The 16,673-nt window shown below is 36.0% G+C and overlaps 1 protein-coding gene across 4 annotated transcripts in view; it reads right to left on the reverse strand.

Annotated features, from left to right (window-relative positions):
* Nucleotides 1-324: 324 nt before the first annotated feature.
* The window catches only part of SCFD1 (sec1 family domain containing 1), a 99,292-nt gene continuing 82,943 nt past the window's right edge, over nucleotides 325-16,673 (reverse strand). For all 4 annotated transcript variants that reach the window (XM_012468361.2, XM_012468346.2, XM_012468366.3 and 1 more), the window contains 6 exons: nucleotides 16,322-16,375; nucleotides 12,922-12,974; nucleotides 10,412-10,445; nucleotides 9,620-9,685; nucleotides 1,246-1,314; nucleotides 325-528 (listed from right to left, as the gene is read on the reverse strand). In XM_012468361.2, coding sequence (XP_012323784.1) covers nucleotides 505-528; nucleotides 1,246-1,314; nucleotides 9,620-9,685; nucleotides 10,412-10,445; nucleotides 12,922-12,974; nucleotides 16,322-16,375 — 300 coding nt within the window. In that variant the 3' untranslated portion in view covers nucleotides 325-504. The remainder of the gene's footprint in view (nucleotides 529-1,245; nucleotides 1,315-9,619; nucleotides 9,686-10,411; nucleotides 10,446-12,921; nucleotides 12,975-16,321; nucleotides 16,376-16,673) is intronic.

Consider the following 16,673-nt stretch of genomic DNA (forward strand, 5'->3'; position numbering starts at 1 on the left):
AAGGAGGGACTTTATGTGATAAAACGTACGTACATATGTGTGCCAGAAGAAGAGACATTAAAGTGGCTTAAAATCTCCATCTAAAATCTAGAGGCAACATGGATACCAAAAAACTATGAGAAAGTAGTTGTACAATTAAAATGCATACAAGTAGGGGACTCGTGAACCAATCAAATAAAATCTGTATATGATAATCTTAAAATGTCATCAACTTCAATCATAACCTATTATTAATATTTTAATATTATAGTCAGATGGAGCTTTCCTTACTTCCGAAGAACTTTCTCATTTATCAAACAGGAGAGAAAATGAACAATGCTGAAATTTTATTTCTGAAATGTTTTATTCTTTTAATCAATACATATTAAGTATAGAATTTCCTTAAAAATTAGCAAATAACTCTCAATTTCACTGTTAGGACACTGTTATAGAGAAGGAAACATAACTTTTCTTTTTACATTTATCCACATTCCAAGTAGATTATCATAGTAAGGTTCTTCTGTGTTACTTTTGTCCAAGTTGTGACAACTGAAACAAAATAAAACACAAAATCATACATAAAACTTTTTAAAAAGAGCACAAAAGAAGTATTCAAACATACTTGTAAACCCTTTAAGAAATTACACTTCCTAATGTTTATCACTGACTCAAATGTAAAACATTTGTAGATATTTAAAAACTGAAGGCTGGGCACAGTGGCTCATGCCTGTAATCCTAGCTACTTGGGAGGCTGAGGCGGGAGGATCACTTGAGGCCAGGAGTTCAAGACCAACCTGGGCAACATAGCGAGAGACCGTCTCTACCAAGAAAAAGAAAAGAAAATAGAATTGCAATAAACATCATCATAGCAAAGAAATGTAAACATTATTAGGTAATGTTAACTGATGATGTAAAACAAAAACCCTGGGAATGAAAAAAATTAGTATTAACTTTGTGAAAATGTAAAGAGAAATGTCATGAGTGACAGACTACTGACAGTTTTCATATATTTTTGTATTTCTAAAGGATCATTAAAAGCCACAGAAAAGGCTTTCAGCTCTGGAAGGATGCGTAAAGTCCTACTGGAAACAGTATTATCAAGGTTTTCTTCTTAGTTGTCCATGGCAATGCCTATCTTGGTATAGCTGTATGGCTTTTGGTTTCAGCTGGTTCAGGTGAGTAAGTGGTTTTCTTTCTCTCTTTTGAACAATACCAATAGCAACGTGGGGTATGTTAACAGAAACAAACAACAAAGGTGTACTTTACCTGTTTAATGAACTGTGTAGCATTGAAAAGCTCACTGCAGCCATATAAAATGTGTTTGCCTTGTTTCCCCTGCAAAAATCAGTCAGAACTTAGATACAAGTAAGTAACAAGAAATATATTCAATATTCCCAGGAAAAGAGATTAATATGCTACTTTTTTTGGTAATTCTTGACAGTCTTTCTTGGGGATAGTGTTGGATTTTAGTGTACACATCAACCTAAAACTGCATGAAATAAAGAGGAACAAAGTGGTGAAATGGGCATGGTTTTTTTGTCCCTCAAAATAGGTATTATGGCACACTGTTGGTGCCATTTCCTATTACACTCAAAATAGAAGGAATCTGATGACTGTCATATTTCACAGGAGCAACAGTTACCCATACAATCTTAGAACATTCTTCCAATGTAGGCTGCGTACTACTTGAAGAATACATTTGAGTTTCTTTATGCTGAAAGTGGGCTATGGTGCAGGTAGCATGGATTGTGCTTTTAGTCTCACTTGAGCAACACAGTGTTTGTAAGTTAATACATCTCATTCCACACTGTCAAAATCAGGAATAAAAGTCACAGTTACAATGCTGGAAGCCAATCACAACAGCCAAATCTCTACTAACGATTTGCTAATTTCTTGTATGTATTGTGAACTTGAAGGTAAATTTGTAACACAACTCTGTGATGTGTAAGCTGATCAAACATTGTTGGCTGAATATATGTCCAAATGGCCATCTCTGAGAATAAATAAAAGCCACAACTCAGATTTTTTTTCGAAATAAGATGGTATATGGGTCATATAATTGGGATTCTTGTGGCTAACAGGCATTAATAAAGGTAGAGGTTACAGTATACAAGAAGAAAGCAAGCACAGGGAAACATTAGAGGGGTCCAGAACTTCTAGACATAGCTCCCAGGGGAACCCGATTCTTGTTCAAGGAGAGGTCTTTTATGTCTCTCTGGTCAGGTAGGCAAAATCAGGCTCAACTGCAGAAACCAAGGGAACATGACAAAAACTAGGTGAAAAATGTAAAATCAATCAATCTTTACATTTTCTATTAAACAATGCTGGCAAGCCACCGCAAGTTGCCCTCTGGTTTATCTTAGTCTCTAGCCCAGGACTGGAATTCATCACTAGTTAACTTTATTCAGGTTTGGCTAAATATCAGCACCATGGATCCCGGCATTCTTAGAGATAAGCACAGGGGTACAGTAGCCCAGCTGAGATTAATTCTGACTCGTACAGTCCCTACCTTGGGCCAAGCTTTCTCAACCAAATTACTCATCATCATTCTTTTCTAATCATTTTTAGCCATCCAATGAAGTGTAGGTGTAATATAAAGAAACGTAGTTTATCAAACATTCCAGTGCAAACTTGTTCTTCATCACGTACAAGCTTGACGAATCCTTTACTTCCTCTCTCAGTTAGAAATTGAACTTTATGGGCTGGGCGCAGTGGCTCACACCTATAATCCCAGCACTTTGGGAGGCCAAGGTGGGAAGATCACGGCCTCAGGAGTTCGAGCCTAGCCTGGCTAACATGGTGAAACCCCATCTCTACTAAAAATACAAAAATTAGCTGCTAGGCATGGTGGCACACACCTGTAATCCCAGCTACTCAGGAGGCTGAGGCAAGAGAATCGCTTGAACCCGGGAGGCAGAGTTGCAGTGAGCCAAGATGGCGCCACTGCACTCCAGCCTGGGCAACAGAGCGAGACTCTGTCTCAAAAAAAAAAAATTTAAACTTTATGGAATGTACCAATATATTGATTCAATATAAAATTACTTAACTCAGTGTAGTTCTTTCTCCAACCAATCACCTTCCATCAAGAGAATACCTTGTGGTGGTTTTAAATCAAGATCCCAATTCATCAAGATTAGTATTACCAAATGTTTTAATAAAATCAGTCAAATTATTTTTACCAATTATACCAGAGTTATACAAAATAGATGTATAGCAGTATTTTCTGGCACTTGCCCCTTATGTTATGGGCTGGTATAAACCAAGGACCATGTTAATTAATTCTGTATTGCAAGTCTCATGTAGGCATAGTCATTCTTTTTTTTTTTTTTTTTTTTGAGACGGAGTTTCACTCTTGTTACCCAGGCTGGAGTGCAATGGCGCGATCTCGGCTCACCGCAACCTCTGCCTCCTGGGTTCAGGCAATTCTCCTGCCTCAGCCTCCTGAGTAGCTGGGATTACAGGCACACACCACCATGCCCAGCTAATTTTTTGTATTTTTTAGTAGAGACGGGGTTTCACCATGTTGACCAGGATGGTCTTGATCTCTTGACCTCGTGATCCACCCGCCTCGGCCTCCCGGCATAGTCATTCTTATGTTTAGCTTCATGCAGACTGTACTGACACAGGTTTCTAATGATGTGAGGATGGCTGTCACAGACCTATTAGCTCATTTCCTTCTTAATACGGCTGAATGGTAGGGAAAAGATTAGGATTATTCAGGACAAAAGAAAACTAAGACTAAAAGGGATTCAAAAATCCTCTCAGGACAATTAAACTAGGGGGCTTAGTAGCTACTAAACATTTATGGATCTAAAGGGCATCTATGAATAACATAATGAGATATATAATATAATGGTCAAAGACTAGATGCTTTACCCCTATGATCAGAAAGAAGACAGGATGTCTGCTCTTGCCTCTTCTATTGAATAAGGCACTGAAGGTCCTAGCCAAGGCAGTTGCAGAAAAAAAAAAAAAAAAAAAAAACAACAACATTCCAGATAGAAAAGAAGTAAAACTATCTCTCTTTATAGACAGCATGATCTTGTACATAAAATTTCTAAAAATTCATTAAAAACAATAAGAACTAATAAACTTAGCAAGGCTGTAAAACATAAGATCAACCTAAAAATCAGTTGAATTTTTATATATTTGGAATAAAAAAATGAACTTAAGAAAATGGTTTTCAGAAGAGCATAAAAATATACTCCGAAGTCTACAAAATATTGAAAGAAATTAAAGATAAAAATGAAAAAACATGAAGATAATACCTCTAAGTATAACTGTCTGAGGAATGATGGAATGGACTGTTTTTATTTTCCCCTATCTAAGCCGGGAATTAATGTTTTTTTGCATCTTTCCTCACATGTGGACAAGACAGTCCTGTAAACTTGCAGTTATCCACCCCAACTTCATGTGACTGGGAATGGACGAAGGGGAAAAGCACGGCCAGTGTCACATTGCTGTCGGTGCCATTGGTAAGTCCTCTTGCCGAATTTGATGGTACCCTAACTCAGGGGTAAAGGTCTGGGTAAAAAACTAATGACAAGGGAAAGGAGGAAAATTCTTTATTCTCAGAAAGGGAGCCAATAAGTAAATAATGCAAAAAGAGAAAGTTAACATTATCTTGGTATCTTGTAAGAGGCTGAGAGCAAGAGAATATTCTATCTAAGATTGGGTTGCAGGAGATTTAAGAATAATTTAATATGCAGAATTTTATCTGAATCATGATGATGCTAATAACATCTTGAGGATAAACACAGAATAACTGTAATGCTTGTCTTTTGGCTCCCATTGGTTTTATCTACTGTAGAGGACCACTTTTGGGAGGGAAAGTTAGGACACTGTTGTCTCTCAAATGCACACAAATGATTTTGTTCAACAACGAAGTCACAGACTACCATGTGACTATTAAACACAGTTATAATTTGTTAAGAAAGGTGTCCAGAAACACCTTTCTGGACATAAAATAAATAACTGCTGCATTTCCAACTAGTCATGCTCTAATGCCTATGTACCTTGTTTCTGTGGGTGGAAGGCACTAACTGAAGTTAAAAAATTCTTGGTACTGAAACCAAGTAAAGGATAACTTGGTGGTCTTACACACTTGCCGCTGATAGTCCTGATTTTTTGCTGAGAATAATTACAGACTTAAGTATTTTTGGGAATAATTACTACTCATATGACACTGCCTAGGGGAACTGAAAACTCTTGTCTTTCCTCCCCTACCATCTTTCAAAAAGTTCCTGAAAGATTTTGGATCCAAAAGATATATTCGAACTATATTCAAGCAATAAAAACTCAATGGCAACAACATATTTGGTGGTTAAACCAATCTGGGCAGAAACACTGGCACAGTTTTATGAGTCCTATGGTAAGCCCAATTTGCCTTTAATGAAAAGAGACATACTGAGAGAGACGACTTAATGACCTGTATTGGTTGTTTACAAGAAATGTTATTTCAGGAGGAAGGGAAATGGTGGCAAGAAGCCTGGAAAAATGATAGAACTCAACAGTTAGTTACATAAAGATGGGAAGACACATGCACACAAACTCCAGAAGGATTAAGTATGCTCCTCAATTAAAAGCCAAAGTAGTGCAAGGAAAATGGCCTGGTATCTTGGCAGAGTAAGCAAAAAGAATGAATTTATGGGAAACTTATGGTGCCTCAGTCAATTACAACATTTTAGTATAAGAACAAGAGCTGATTTTGTCGAGAAAGATGAAAAAAAATTTAGTAAGCAAACCGAATCATAATGTAATTGCTATTTGGTACAATACTGGTATCATTGGTGAGATTCATATGAACAATTCCTATGACCAGATGAATGAGCAAATGTATTAGGAAACTGAATTAAAACCCCTACAAGGTCTTCTGGTAAAAGACCAGATTATCAGAGAAATGAACTAGATTTAGTTAATAATTGTTATACAATTTCATAAAATTCATCGTTCTGTGGTAGAGGTAAAACTGTCAAGCTGGTACATTATTAAGAACAAGTTTTCACTAGACTATCTGGTAAACTTCAATTTTTTTTAAAGTTATAATCTACTTGAGTTACTACACAAATGATTAGTATTTTGGTGTTTATTTTCTCGTTTTTCTGTTATATAATGTAAAAGTTGCCAAAAGAAGAATGATGACAAGTGACTAAAAAAGCTTAACCAAGGGTAAGAGCGTGTGGAATGCAAAAGTGTCTATTGCAACCATGTGTTTATCCCTGGGAACACCTGGAACCAGTCATGTTGCTAACCGTTGGCCAAACCTGAATGAAATGTTCTAACTAGTGATGAATATTGTCTTGTGCTAGGGTCAAGACTAGGGGGCAACTTGTACTAGCTTGTCAGCACTGTTTATAGAGATGGTTTGCATCTGGTTCCTGTCATGTTCCCTTGGTTTCTGCTTTTGAGCCTGGTCATGCAACCTAATTTTGGCTCTGAAACTAGAGAAATATTAATCTGGCACAAGACAAGGATGTCCCCTCTGACCACTCCTATTCAACATGGTATTCAAAGTTCTGGCCAGGGCAATCAGGCAAGAGAAAGAAATAAAGGATATCCAAATAGGAAGACAGGAAATTGAATTGTCCCTGTATGTAGATGATGTGATCTTTTACTTAGAAAAGCCCATGGTCTAAGCCCAAAAGCTTCTTAAGCTGATAAACAACTTCAGCGAGGTCTCAGGATATAAAATCAATGTGCACAAATCCCTAGCATTCCTATACACCAGTAACAGTCAAGCCGAGAGCCAAATCAGGAACAAGCTTCCATTCACAATTGCCACAAAAAGAATAAAGCTAACTAGGGAAGTGAAAGATCTCTACAAGAACTATAAACTACTGCTCAAAGAAATTGGAGATAACACAAACAAATGGAAAAACAAACATCCATGCTCATGGATAGGAAGAAGAAATATCATTAAAATGGCCATACTGCCCAAAGCCATTTATAGATTCAGTGCTAGTCCTATTAAACTACCATTGACATTCTTCATAGAACTAGAGAGAAAACTGTTTTAAAATTCACATGGAACCAAAAAAGAGCCAAAATAACCAGGGCAATCCTAAGAAAAAGAACAAAGCTAGAGGCATCATGTTACCCGACTTCAAACTATACTATAGAGCTCTACAGTAGCCAAAACAGCATAGTACTGGTACCAAAACAGACCTATGGACCAATCAAACAAAACAGAACCAAGAAATAAGACTGCATACCTACAACTATCTGATCTTCGACAAACCTGACAAAAACAAGCAATGGAGAAAGGACTTCCTATTCAATAAATAGTGCTAAGAAAACTGGCTAGCCATATGCAGAAAACTCAAACTGGACCCCTTCCTTACACCGTATACAAAAATCAACTCAAGATGAATTAAAGACTTAAACCCAAAACTATAAAAACCCTGGAAGACAACCTAGGCAATATCATTCGGACATAGGAATGGGCAAAGATTTTATGACGAAGACACCAAAAGCAACTGCAATAAAAGCGAAAATTGACCAAATAGGATCTAAGTAAACTAAAGAGCTTCTACACAGCCAAAGAAACTATCAACAACAGCAAACCTATAGGATGGTAGAAACTTTGTGCAAACTATGCATCCAGCAAAGGTCTAATATCCAGCATCTATAAGGCACTTAAATTTACAAGAAAAAACTACCCCAGGCCAAGTGTGGTGGCTCATACCTGTAATCCCAGCACTTTAGGAGGCTGATGGGGGTGGATCACTTGAGGTCAGGAGCTCGAGACCAGCCTGGCCAACATGGTGAAACCCCATCTCTACTAAAAATACAAAAATTAGCTGGGTGTGGTGGTGTGTGCTTGTAATCCCAGCTACTTGGGAGGCTGAGGCAGGAGAATTGCTTGAACCTGGAAGGCAGAGGTTGCTGTGAGCTGGGATGGTGCTACTGCATGCCAGCCTGGGTGACAGAGCAAGACTCTATCTCAAAAACAAAACAAAACAAATCCATAAAAAAGTGGGCAAAGGATATGAACAGATATTTTTCAAAAGAAGACGTACATGTGGCCGACAATCATATGAAAAAATGGTCAACATCACTGATCATTAGAGAAATGCAAATAAAACCACAGTGAGATACCATCTCACACCAGTTAGAATGATTACTTTTTAAGATGCTGGTGAGGTTTTGGAGAAAAAGGAACACTTATACACATCCCCTTTTGGAACACTGGTGGGACTGTAAATTAGTTCAGCCATTGAGGAAGATAGTATGGCGATTCCTCAAAGACTTAAAGATGGAAATGCCATTCAACCCTGTAATTTCATTACTGGGTATATACCGAAAAGAATATAAATCATTCTATTATAAAGATGCATACACATGTATGTTCATCGCAGCATTATTCACGATAGCAAAGACATGGAATCAACCTAGATAGATGTCCATCCATGTTAGACTAGATAAAGAAAATGTGGTACATATACACCATGGAATACCATGCAGGCATAAAAAAGAATAAGATCATGTCCTTTGCAGGAGGATGGATGGAGCTGCAGGCCATTATCATTAGCAAACTAATGCAGGAACAGAAAACCAAATACTGCATGTTCTATAAGTGGGAGCTAAATGATGAGAACACATGGACACATTAGAGGGGAACAACACGCACTGAGGCCTTTTGGAAGGTGGAGGGTGGGAGGAGGGAAAGGATCAGGAAAAATAACTAATGGGTACTAGGCTTAATACCTGAGTGATGAAATAATCTGTACAACGAACCCCATGACACAACTTTACCTGTGTAACAAAACTGCACTTGTACCCCTGAACTTAAAAAAATAAAACACCTTTGTGCAAGACTAGGGCTCTTCTGAAACCAAGGTATCTCACACACATCTTGGTGGTTCATAATGCAAAGATGAAGTGTCTCCTATGAAACTAAGATGGAATCCTAAGAATAGTTACTTGTTTTGGAGCTCTGTGACATCTGCCTGTGGTTTTTTGTCTTCACTCTACTATAACCCTCTACCATTATTAAAGCAATACATGAAATAAGGACATAAAGAATGATCATTATTTAATGTTAAGTGAATAAATGAAGATTACAAAATGACATTCTAAAAACAGCAAATTATGTTGCCCCTGAATTTTTAATAGTGTTTTTCTTCTTCAAATTATACCCCTTCCTTCCTTTTTGCTTAGCTGTCTGCCACTCCCTGCACTCCCCTTCATTTGCTAACTCCATAGCTCCTGTTTGCTGAAAAAAAACCAGACACTTCAAGTTTGTTAGACATATGTTGCTGATTTAAGTTAACAGGATAGGAGTAAAGTGCATATTATTCAGATCAATAAGTTTTGTGAATCATTTCACTGAGAGAGTTTTTTTTGTTTGGAAGAGCTTGCTTGAGGTGTCTAAGCATTTGAAGTTATATTAAGACAGGTGGCTGGAAAGTGCATTATATCAATAAGATACATTGTTTTCTAGATTACGTACAATTTAGGGCCGGAAATGAATGTGATGGAAATAGGAAAACAATGAACATTTAAAAATCATATATGCATGATTTTAAAACTACCTTTTAGAAAATAAGTTATAGAAGGATCAGGATAGCCATCAGAGGATGCTAGTGTTCTACCTATAAAACCATCTAACAACAGAATAAAAAGGCTAAATAAAATGTACCTTTATGTAGTCAACAAGATTTTGATATTCAATGTAGTTGCCTCCTCCCACCACAAAAACAATGGCCTAAAATGCAAACAGAAAAAAAAAAGCAACATGGTTTTTAGTCTGAGACCTATTCTAAAATTAAGGTTAAAAAATGCTAGCCAAAAGTCATATTCTAAGCACCTGATGCTATTTTAATTAAGAAATTTCTTTTGAAAAAGTCTATAAATTTCTAATGTCTTTTGAGTTGTATGAAGAAGAGATTTTTCAGAAACAATTTAGAGAAAAATAACTGTATTCTTCAATTAGGTAATACCAAATCTAAAGGGCTTTCTCCAAAGGACATTTTTGAATTTAGGGTTATTTATTGTAGTCAGGAAAAATTAGAAAACCTAGCATTTATATAATTTCCAATATATATTATTTACTGTCTTTTTTACTGAGATGCTTCTTTGTATTTCAAATGAAAACACAGTCATTATCGTCACAAATGTTTGGAATCCAATTTCAGAAAGTTTCCACACATGTAAAACTCTCACTGCAATCTTAAAGACTTCATTTCCTGTGAATTGTCAGTTATTTTTAAGCTTAAAATATTATAAATATAAGCAGCTCTATAAATGAGAAAAATATAATTGCTAGATTACATTTTTTTAAAAGAATCTTGGGTGTACACAACTGGATTTATCAAAATTACCATACACTAATCATCACAAAGCCATGTTTCGGACAAAGATAGTCATCAAGACTGCTTGGTCACCTTTCATCTTTCCTTTGTAGGACAGAGAATTTTTATAAGAAACTTACCTCTTGGAATGGATTTTTGTTTCTGGGAACTGAGCTGCAATAAAGAAAAACTGTACTGAAAATTTCACCCATGGCTTTTATTATGGATACAACAGGTATAGGAAATACACACACATGCACTATTAGATAGGTATTCACAGTTTACCTCCTTCACCTTCTTAGAGTGGGTCCTTTAATTTTGCAGAGCTGGGTAGTGACCTGAGATTGATATAAAGAAGCTAGAAGAGGGAGGTATCTCAGAGTCTAAAAGGAAATGGGGCAACCTATTACTTTAAAATAAAATTCTAGATGACTGAGCAGCAGCTCCCATGAGGAGGAGTGGAAATCTGGGTATACAGTGAAAGGATAAAGCATATATTTTATGCGGTAAATTTTTACCACACTCAATATTATATATAGTTTGTGGGTATCTACATTTGTGGAAATACTATAAATTATCTATAGGAAGAATAACAGGAAGCAAAGAGGGAATGGAAGGAAGGATCTGAATTTTGCTGTAGCTTATTTCTTAATAAAGATCCCTTAGACACCAAAGTATTTAAAAAATATATATAATAAAGATATTTTTCAAAGCTTTTGCAAGCCTAGACTTACATTTGTTTTGAGTGCTAAAACAGGCTGTACAGTATGACTTACAAAGACAACTTAGATTTTCCCCAAAAGTAATTTTTGAAAATCTCAACTGAGAAAAGAGGGCAATTACAACTTCACTTAATTGTTCAGAGGCTGATTAAACAGTTCTGTCATCTTTTCCTTATTTTTATGACCTGTCTGAATATTCCATAGAAGAAGCTACAAGTCCACCTAACTGAAATGCCTCTTCAGTGTTTAAGTTCCTTTAAGAGAAGACATGGATGAGGAGGGGTAAGACTGAAATAGAATAGTATTACTAGTTATTAATCACCAAGATTTAACTGTGATGGGATAGCACAGGAGAAGGCTCTGTTAAAAATGAAACTCTAAGCTTATCTGTCTTATCAATGCTAATATTCCTTCTCATTACCATGCATAAATTGCATTTAGGAATAAACATTTCTCAGTAAATTACCAAGAAGCCCAATACAGTCTCCCTTGGTATCCATGAAGTTCCATTAAGTTCTACCTTGGGTTCCAGGACCCCCCGTAGAACCAAAGTCCACAGATGCTCCAGTACCTTATGTAAAATGGTGTAGTGTTTGCATGTAACTTACACACATCTCCCCATATATTTTAATCTCTAGATTACTTGTAATACCTAATACAATGTAAATGCTATGTAAACAATATAACAAACTATATAGTTTACATTGTATTAGGTATTGCTTAGAGAATAAACACAAGAAAAAAAAAAGGCCTGTACATGTTCATGTCTGTTTTTCCCCCCAAATATTCTGAACCCTGGTTGGCTGAATCCATAGATGAGGAACCCAAGCATACTGAGGGTTGTGTATCTACTTGTTAGCTAAATGCAAGGAGGGAAAAAATGTAAGCTGGAGAATCATCAATATAGGAAAGTTGCTAATCCACTGTTGTAGAGTATACAATCAGTGGTTTTTAATATATTTACAGAGTTTTACAACCATCACTGTCTAATTTCAGAACATTTTTATCACCCCTAGGAGAAGCCCTGTACCCATTAGTAGTCAATCCTCATCCCCCTTTCCATAATCCATTCTTTGTCAGATTCTCTCTTGCCAACAGCAGCTGCTATTAGCAGTTCTTATGCAATTTTGGTGGCATTTCTGGTAAATTCAGGAAAGGATAACATTTCAAGTTATCAAGCAATTTAATCTAGCGACTAGATTATTTTCATACCATCTACAAAGATATGAAAGCTTGAGATAGAGCAAATGTAAAATTCTGAAGATCCCAAACATAAGGCACAGGCAAGAAACTAGCTTCAACTAAGTTTCAGTACTACAGGCAAATCATTCCAGGCAGTTATTATTTCCCCCACAATTCTGCCTATTCTTTTTCTGTATCTTGTAGGCTATTTTTCATACCACTGTTAATCATGAAAATTAATATCCATGAGAATATCTTACCATCTAATGTCTACGGTAAAATGCAGAATTTATAGAATGTTTCATTGCCACAAGGTGTTATATAGCAATGGTTCCCAGAGACTTTAATTTTATGGAGCAGTTAAATAAAAAAAACCCAAACAACTGGTATCCAATCTAAAGCTCCTATTTTTTCAATTGGTTCAATAATATTCATGTAAAAATAGATGTTATCCAAATTTCCCTCACCCACAATTAGTTTCTAATACCTCCACCATTTGATAAAAAAACCAGTAGACATCTGAATGGATTTGGGTGTGTATGTATTCGGAAGGAAAAACATGTAAATGCTAAGTATCATTACTAGAGATATCTCTGGACAATGAGATTATACATACTGTTTTCTTACAGGTTTTCCATATAGTATGGATTTTTAATAATAAGCAGTACTATTTTATAATAAATCAATTATTTCCATTATTGAGGGGAAAAATCCACAATAAGTTAAAGAAGACAAAAGCTGCTTACCTGTCATTACCCCGCAGCATTTTGGGATCAAAATATCTATAGTCATCAGTTTCCTATTAAAAAAAAAAATAGAACTTAACCATGACTGTAGAATTTCTCTTTAGAAGGTCACAGTTTGGCTTAGAGTATCCTATTTTAATGAATCTATCAATTTTGTGGAATGTACAACCACCCCTAATACTTAATGAGCACTTACTATGTATGCGATAACCTTTATTCTAAGCACTTTAGATGAAGTTACTCAATCCCAATAACGGTCTATCAGGTCGTAACTGTTTCCCTCATTTTTTTTAGATTGGCAGTTTGGGGCACGGAAAAGTTATGTAACTTTAGAAAAGTTACATAACTAGTCACATGACTAGTAAGTATGGGAACTATAGGGTTTAAACCCAGGCAGTCTAATTTCAATGCCCAAGTTCTTAACTACCATGTCAGAGAAACTAATTCTTTTCTGGAGCGTTGACAGTCCTACCAAAACCTGGCTCATGACAAATACATTATATATGTTGCCACTATTTAGTCCTATACCCAATGGTGGACACTGCTAATCAATCATAGCACTCTCAGTAAACCCAAATGTAGTGTAAGGATCTTTCAACACTTTGCTCCAGAAACCACTACCAGTCAGACTTATAAGGCAAGATAACCTATCTGATATCTTGCCTTAATTTTAATTTATTCAATTAAGAAATGAACATTTAATAAATGAACTGATAAAAATGCATCTAGAATTAGATTACAGCATTTTAAATGGATACAATCAAGATTATTTGTCAGGTCTAACTTAGTATACTTTGCTAATCCCTTTAGCATTTTGCTAATCTCTTCATTGCCTCCAAATCAGTTTGTCCATCTGGGAACACGAGAAGGATGAGAATGCAGATAGCCGCCTCATCTAGCAGATAAAAAATGCTTTCAAAACAGAAAAAGTTACTTTTTCCAATTAAGTAAAAAGAATCTGTCTGCAATAATATGCCTTGAGTTATAAAGTGAAAGTCAAGGGAACTGATCTATATACTTTCTTAGCTTAGAGAAACATTTCAGTAAGATCCACAATGTAGCCATCCGTGTGTTTATGGCAGAGAAATGTGGATGTATGTTGGAATGAGCACCAGGCAGGAATATAGCAGTAGTAGGTTTCTGGTTCCAATTCTGTTACTAAAAGTAGTGTGACTTGAAGTCACAACATTTCTTGGTTGTCTCTCCTACATTGTTAAGATGACTTATGTGTCTTTAACTCTACAGTTCTGTGATTCCATGAATGGAATGATTTTTGCCCTAATCAATACAGCATAATAGTAAAAAAAAAAAAAAAACTTGGCCTTTGGTTAAAATCCCAGGTCTGCCATTATTAGCTATGTGTCCTTGGGCAAGTTAACCTGACTTCATTGTACTACAGTGTCCTCATCTATAAAAAGAAAATGATAATAATACTAGTACTTTTCTCAGAAAGTCCTAATGAGATAATAGGTGAAAAATGCTTTTTTTTTTGGAGACAGAGTCTCATTCTGTCACCCCGGCTGGAGTGCCGTGGGTGTGATCTTGGCTCACTGCAAACTCTGCCTCCCAGGTTCAAGCAATTCTCCTGCCTCAGCCTCTAGAGAGGTGGGATTACAGGTGTGTGCCACCATGCCCCCCCTAATGTTTTGTATTTTTGTAGACAGGGGGTTTCACCATGTTGGCCAGGCTGATTTTGAACTCCTGACCTCAACTGATCTGCCTGCTTCAGCATCCCAAAGTGCTAGGATTACACGCGTGAGACACTGAAAAATGCTTTGAATGATTTCCGGCACATAATAAGTACTCAATAAATGTTAGCTATCATCATTATTATTGTCATTATTTTTCATCTCAACTTCAAGATTAGGGACGGTAACAAAATATCATAAATTCTGTTTTCTTTTTTTGAGACGGGGTCTCATTCTGTCACCCAGGATGGACTGCAGTGGTACAACCTTGGCTCACTGCAGCCTCAACCTCCTGAGCTCAAGTAATCCTCCCACTTCAGCCTTCTGAGTAGCTGGGACTACAGGTGCACATCACCATACCCAGGTAATATTTTTTACTTTTTGTAGAGATGGTGTTTCACTACGTGGCCCAGGCTGGTCTCAAACTCCTGAGCTCAAGTGATCCACTGGCATTGGCCACCCAAAGTGCTGGGATTACAGGTGTGAGCCACTGCACCTGGACAATATCAAAATTTCTTAACCCCCTGTATATTTGGTATCTGTCTAAATTTTTGCATTTACTTATATTTTTAATCTTTATAGTTGCTTGGCATAATAGTTCCTGGAAGTTTACTGCCTATTATGAAGCAGTATTCTCTAAGATAATTAGTCATAAATGTATTCCTCTCTTAGTCTTTTTTCATGTATTCTAGGATGTAGTGATAAAGTCTATCATTATTTCATTGTATACCACTTTATCTGTATTGATTCCCAGATGGAAGAATCTAATCCTTTTTAGCTTATCATTATAAACAATTCTCCCATTCTTTTCATAATATTAATTGCCCTTTTGAGATATTTTATTACACTGTATCTTTGTTTTCACACCACTGAATTTTAAAACTTGTTTTTGTTAGTTTCTTCTTACGTTATTACAGTCATGTTCGACAATTACAAAAAAAGGTCACACTCATTTAAAGATTCTGTTCGCACTCTTTCTCAGGATTGGAATCCTAAGCCTCACTGCCAAGTCTATAGGGATTTAGATCAACTCAAACCAGGGTTTTGATATGGGTAGTATCATGCTGTTTTTGATTCCAGATTCTTGTGGTAATAACCACCTTCTGGTTGTGACAGTAACAGGATGGGATGTTTTATGAAACAGATTGTGATGATTTTTACATTCCTTTCTTGAATTACAAACAGATTGCTTAGAAACCCATTCTTTAAGTCAACACTAACTGACTCATTTGTCTATTCATCCAATAATTTCATTGTCAATTTACTTCTTCAGCCCCCCAAAATTTAGTGCCCTCTAAACAGATGCACTTAAAATTTTTACCATGCACTTCTTGCCTAATTTAACTTTTATAAAATTAAATTGGTTTGGTACTTTTCATACTATATCAACTGCTGCTCACTGGTTCTTTTTTCATTTACAGAAATTTGTTCCTTAGGATATATTTTACATTTAATTATACATATAGGATATGTATAAATGTACATTTGAATGAGAGCTGGCTAGAATGGGTATAGCAGCTGAGAAAACCAATTCCAAGAATCTGTGATAATGGCTAAAAAAGGCTTTTTGAAAACACGGACTCTTCCTTTCCCTCATGTATTCTGCTGTGATTAAGCTCACAAGAAACTCAATCTGATTTTATTCTCTTTCATACTAGTCAGTTTGACACATTCAGGAATTTACACAAAGTAAAATGTTACATGGTACTCACAGGGTTTGACTTCATCTCCATAAGATTGTCCAAAATACGAGTAACAGGTAGATTCTGTGAAGAGATGAGTATTTTGTTAAATATTAGAATAACAAACCAAAGTTCCTCTCTATTAAAACAACCTGATCATTCTACAGTTAAGTAAGCTTACCTTTCAATTAAACATATTATAAAATTAAGTAGTCTATGAATGGTAAAGGTGATGTCAAAGATGTAAATACCCGTGGCACTACTCAAGTTTCCATTGGAAAATATAATTCTAAATAAAATGCTCCTTTAAATGTGTAGGTGTATTCAGGTTTTAGTACAAATACATGTTTGGGCTTTTTACTTTGTTGAGTGTTTGCTTTTA

The sequence above is a fragment of the Aotus nancymaae genome, unplaced genomic scaffold (genome assembly GCF_030222135.1).
Source record: "Aotus nancymaae isolate 86718 unplaced genomic scaffold, 86718_ANA_hifiasm-v0.15.2.pri h1tg000011l, whole genome shotgun sequence".
Taxonomy (NCBI): Eukaryota; Metazoa; Chordata; class Mammalia; order Primates; family Aotidae; genus Aotus; species Aotus nancymaae.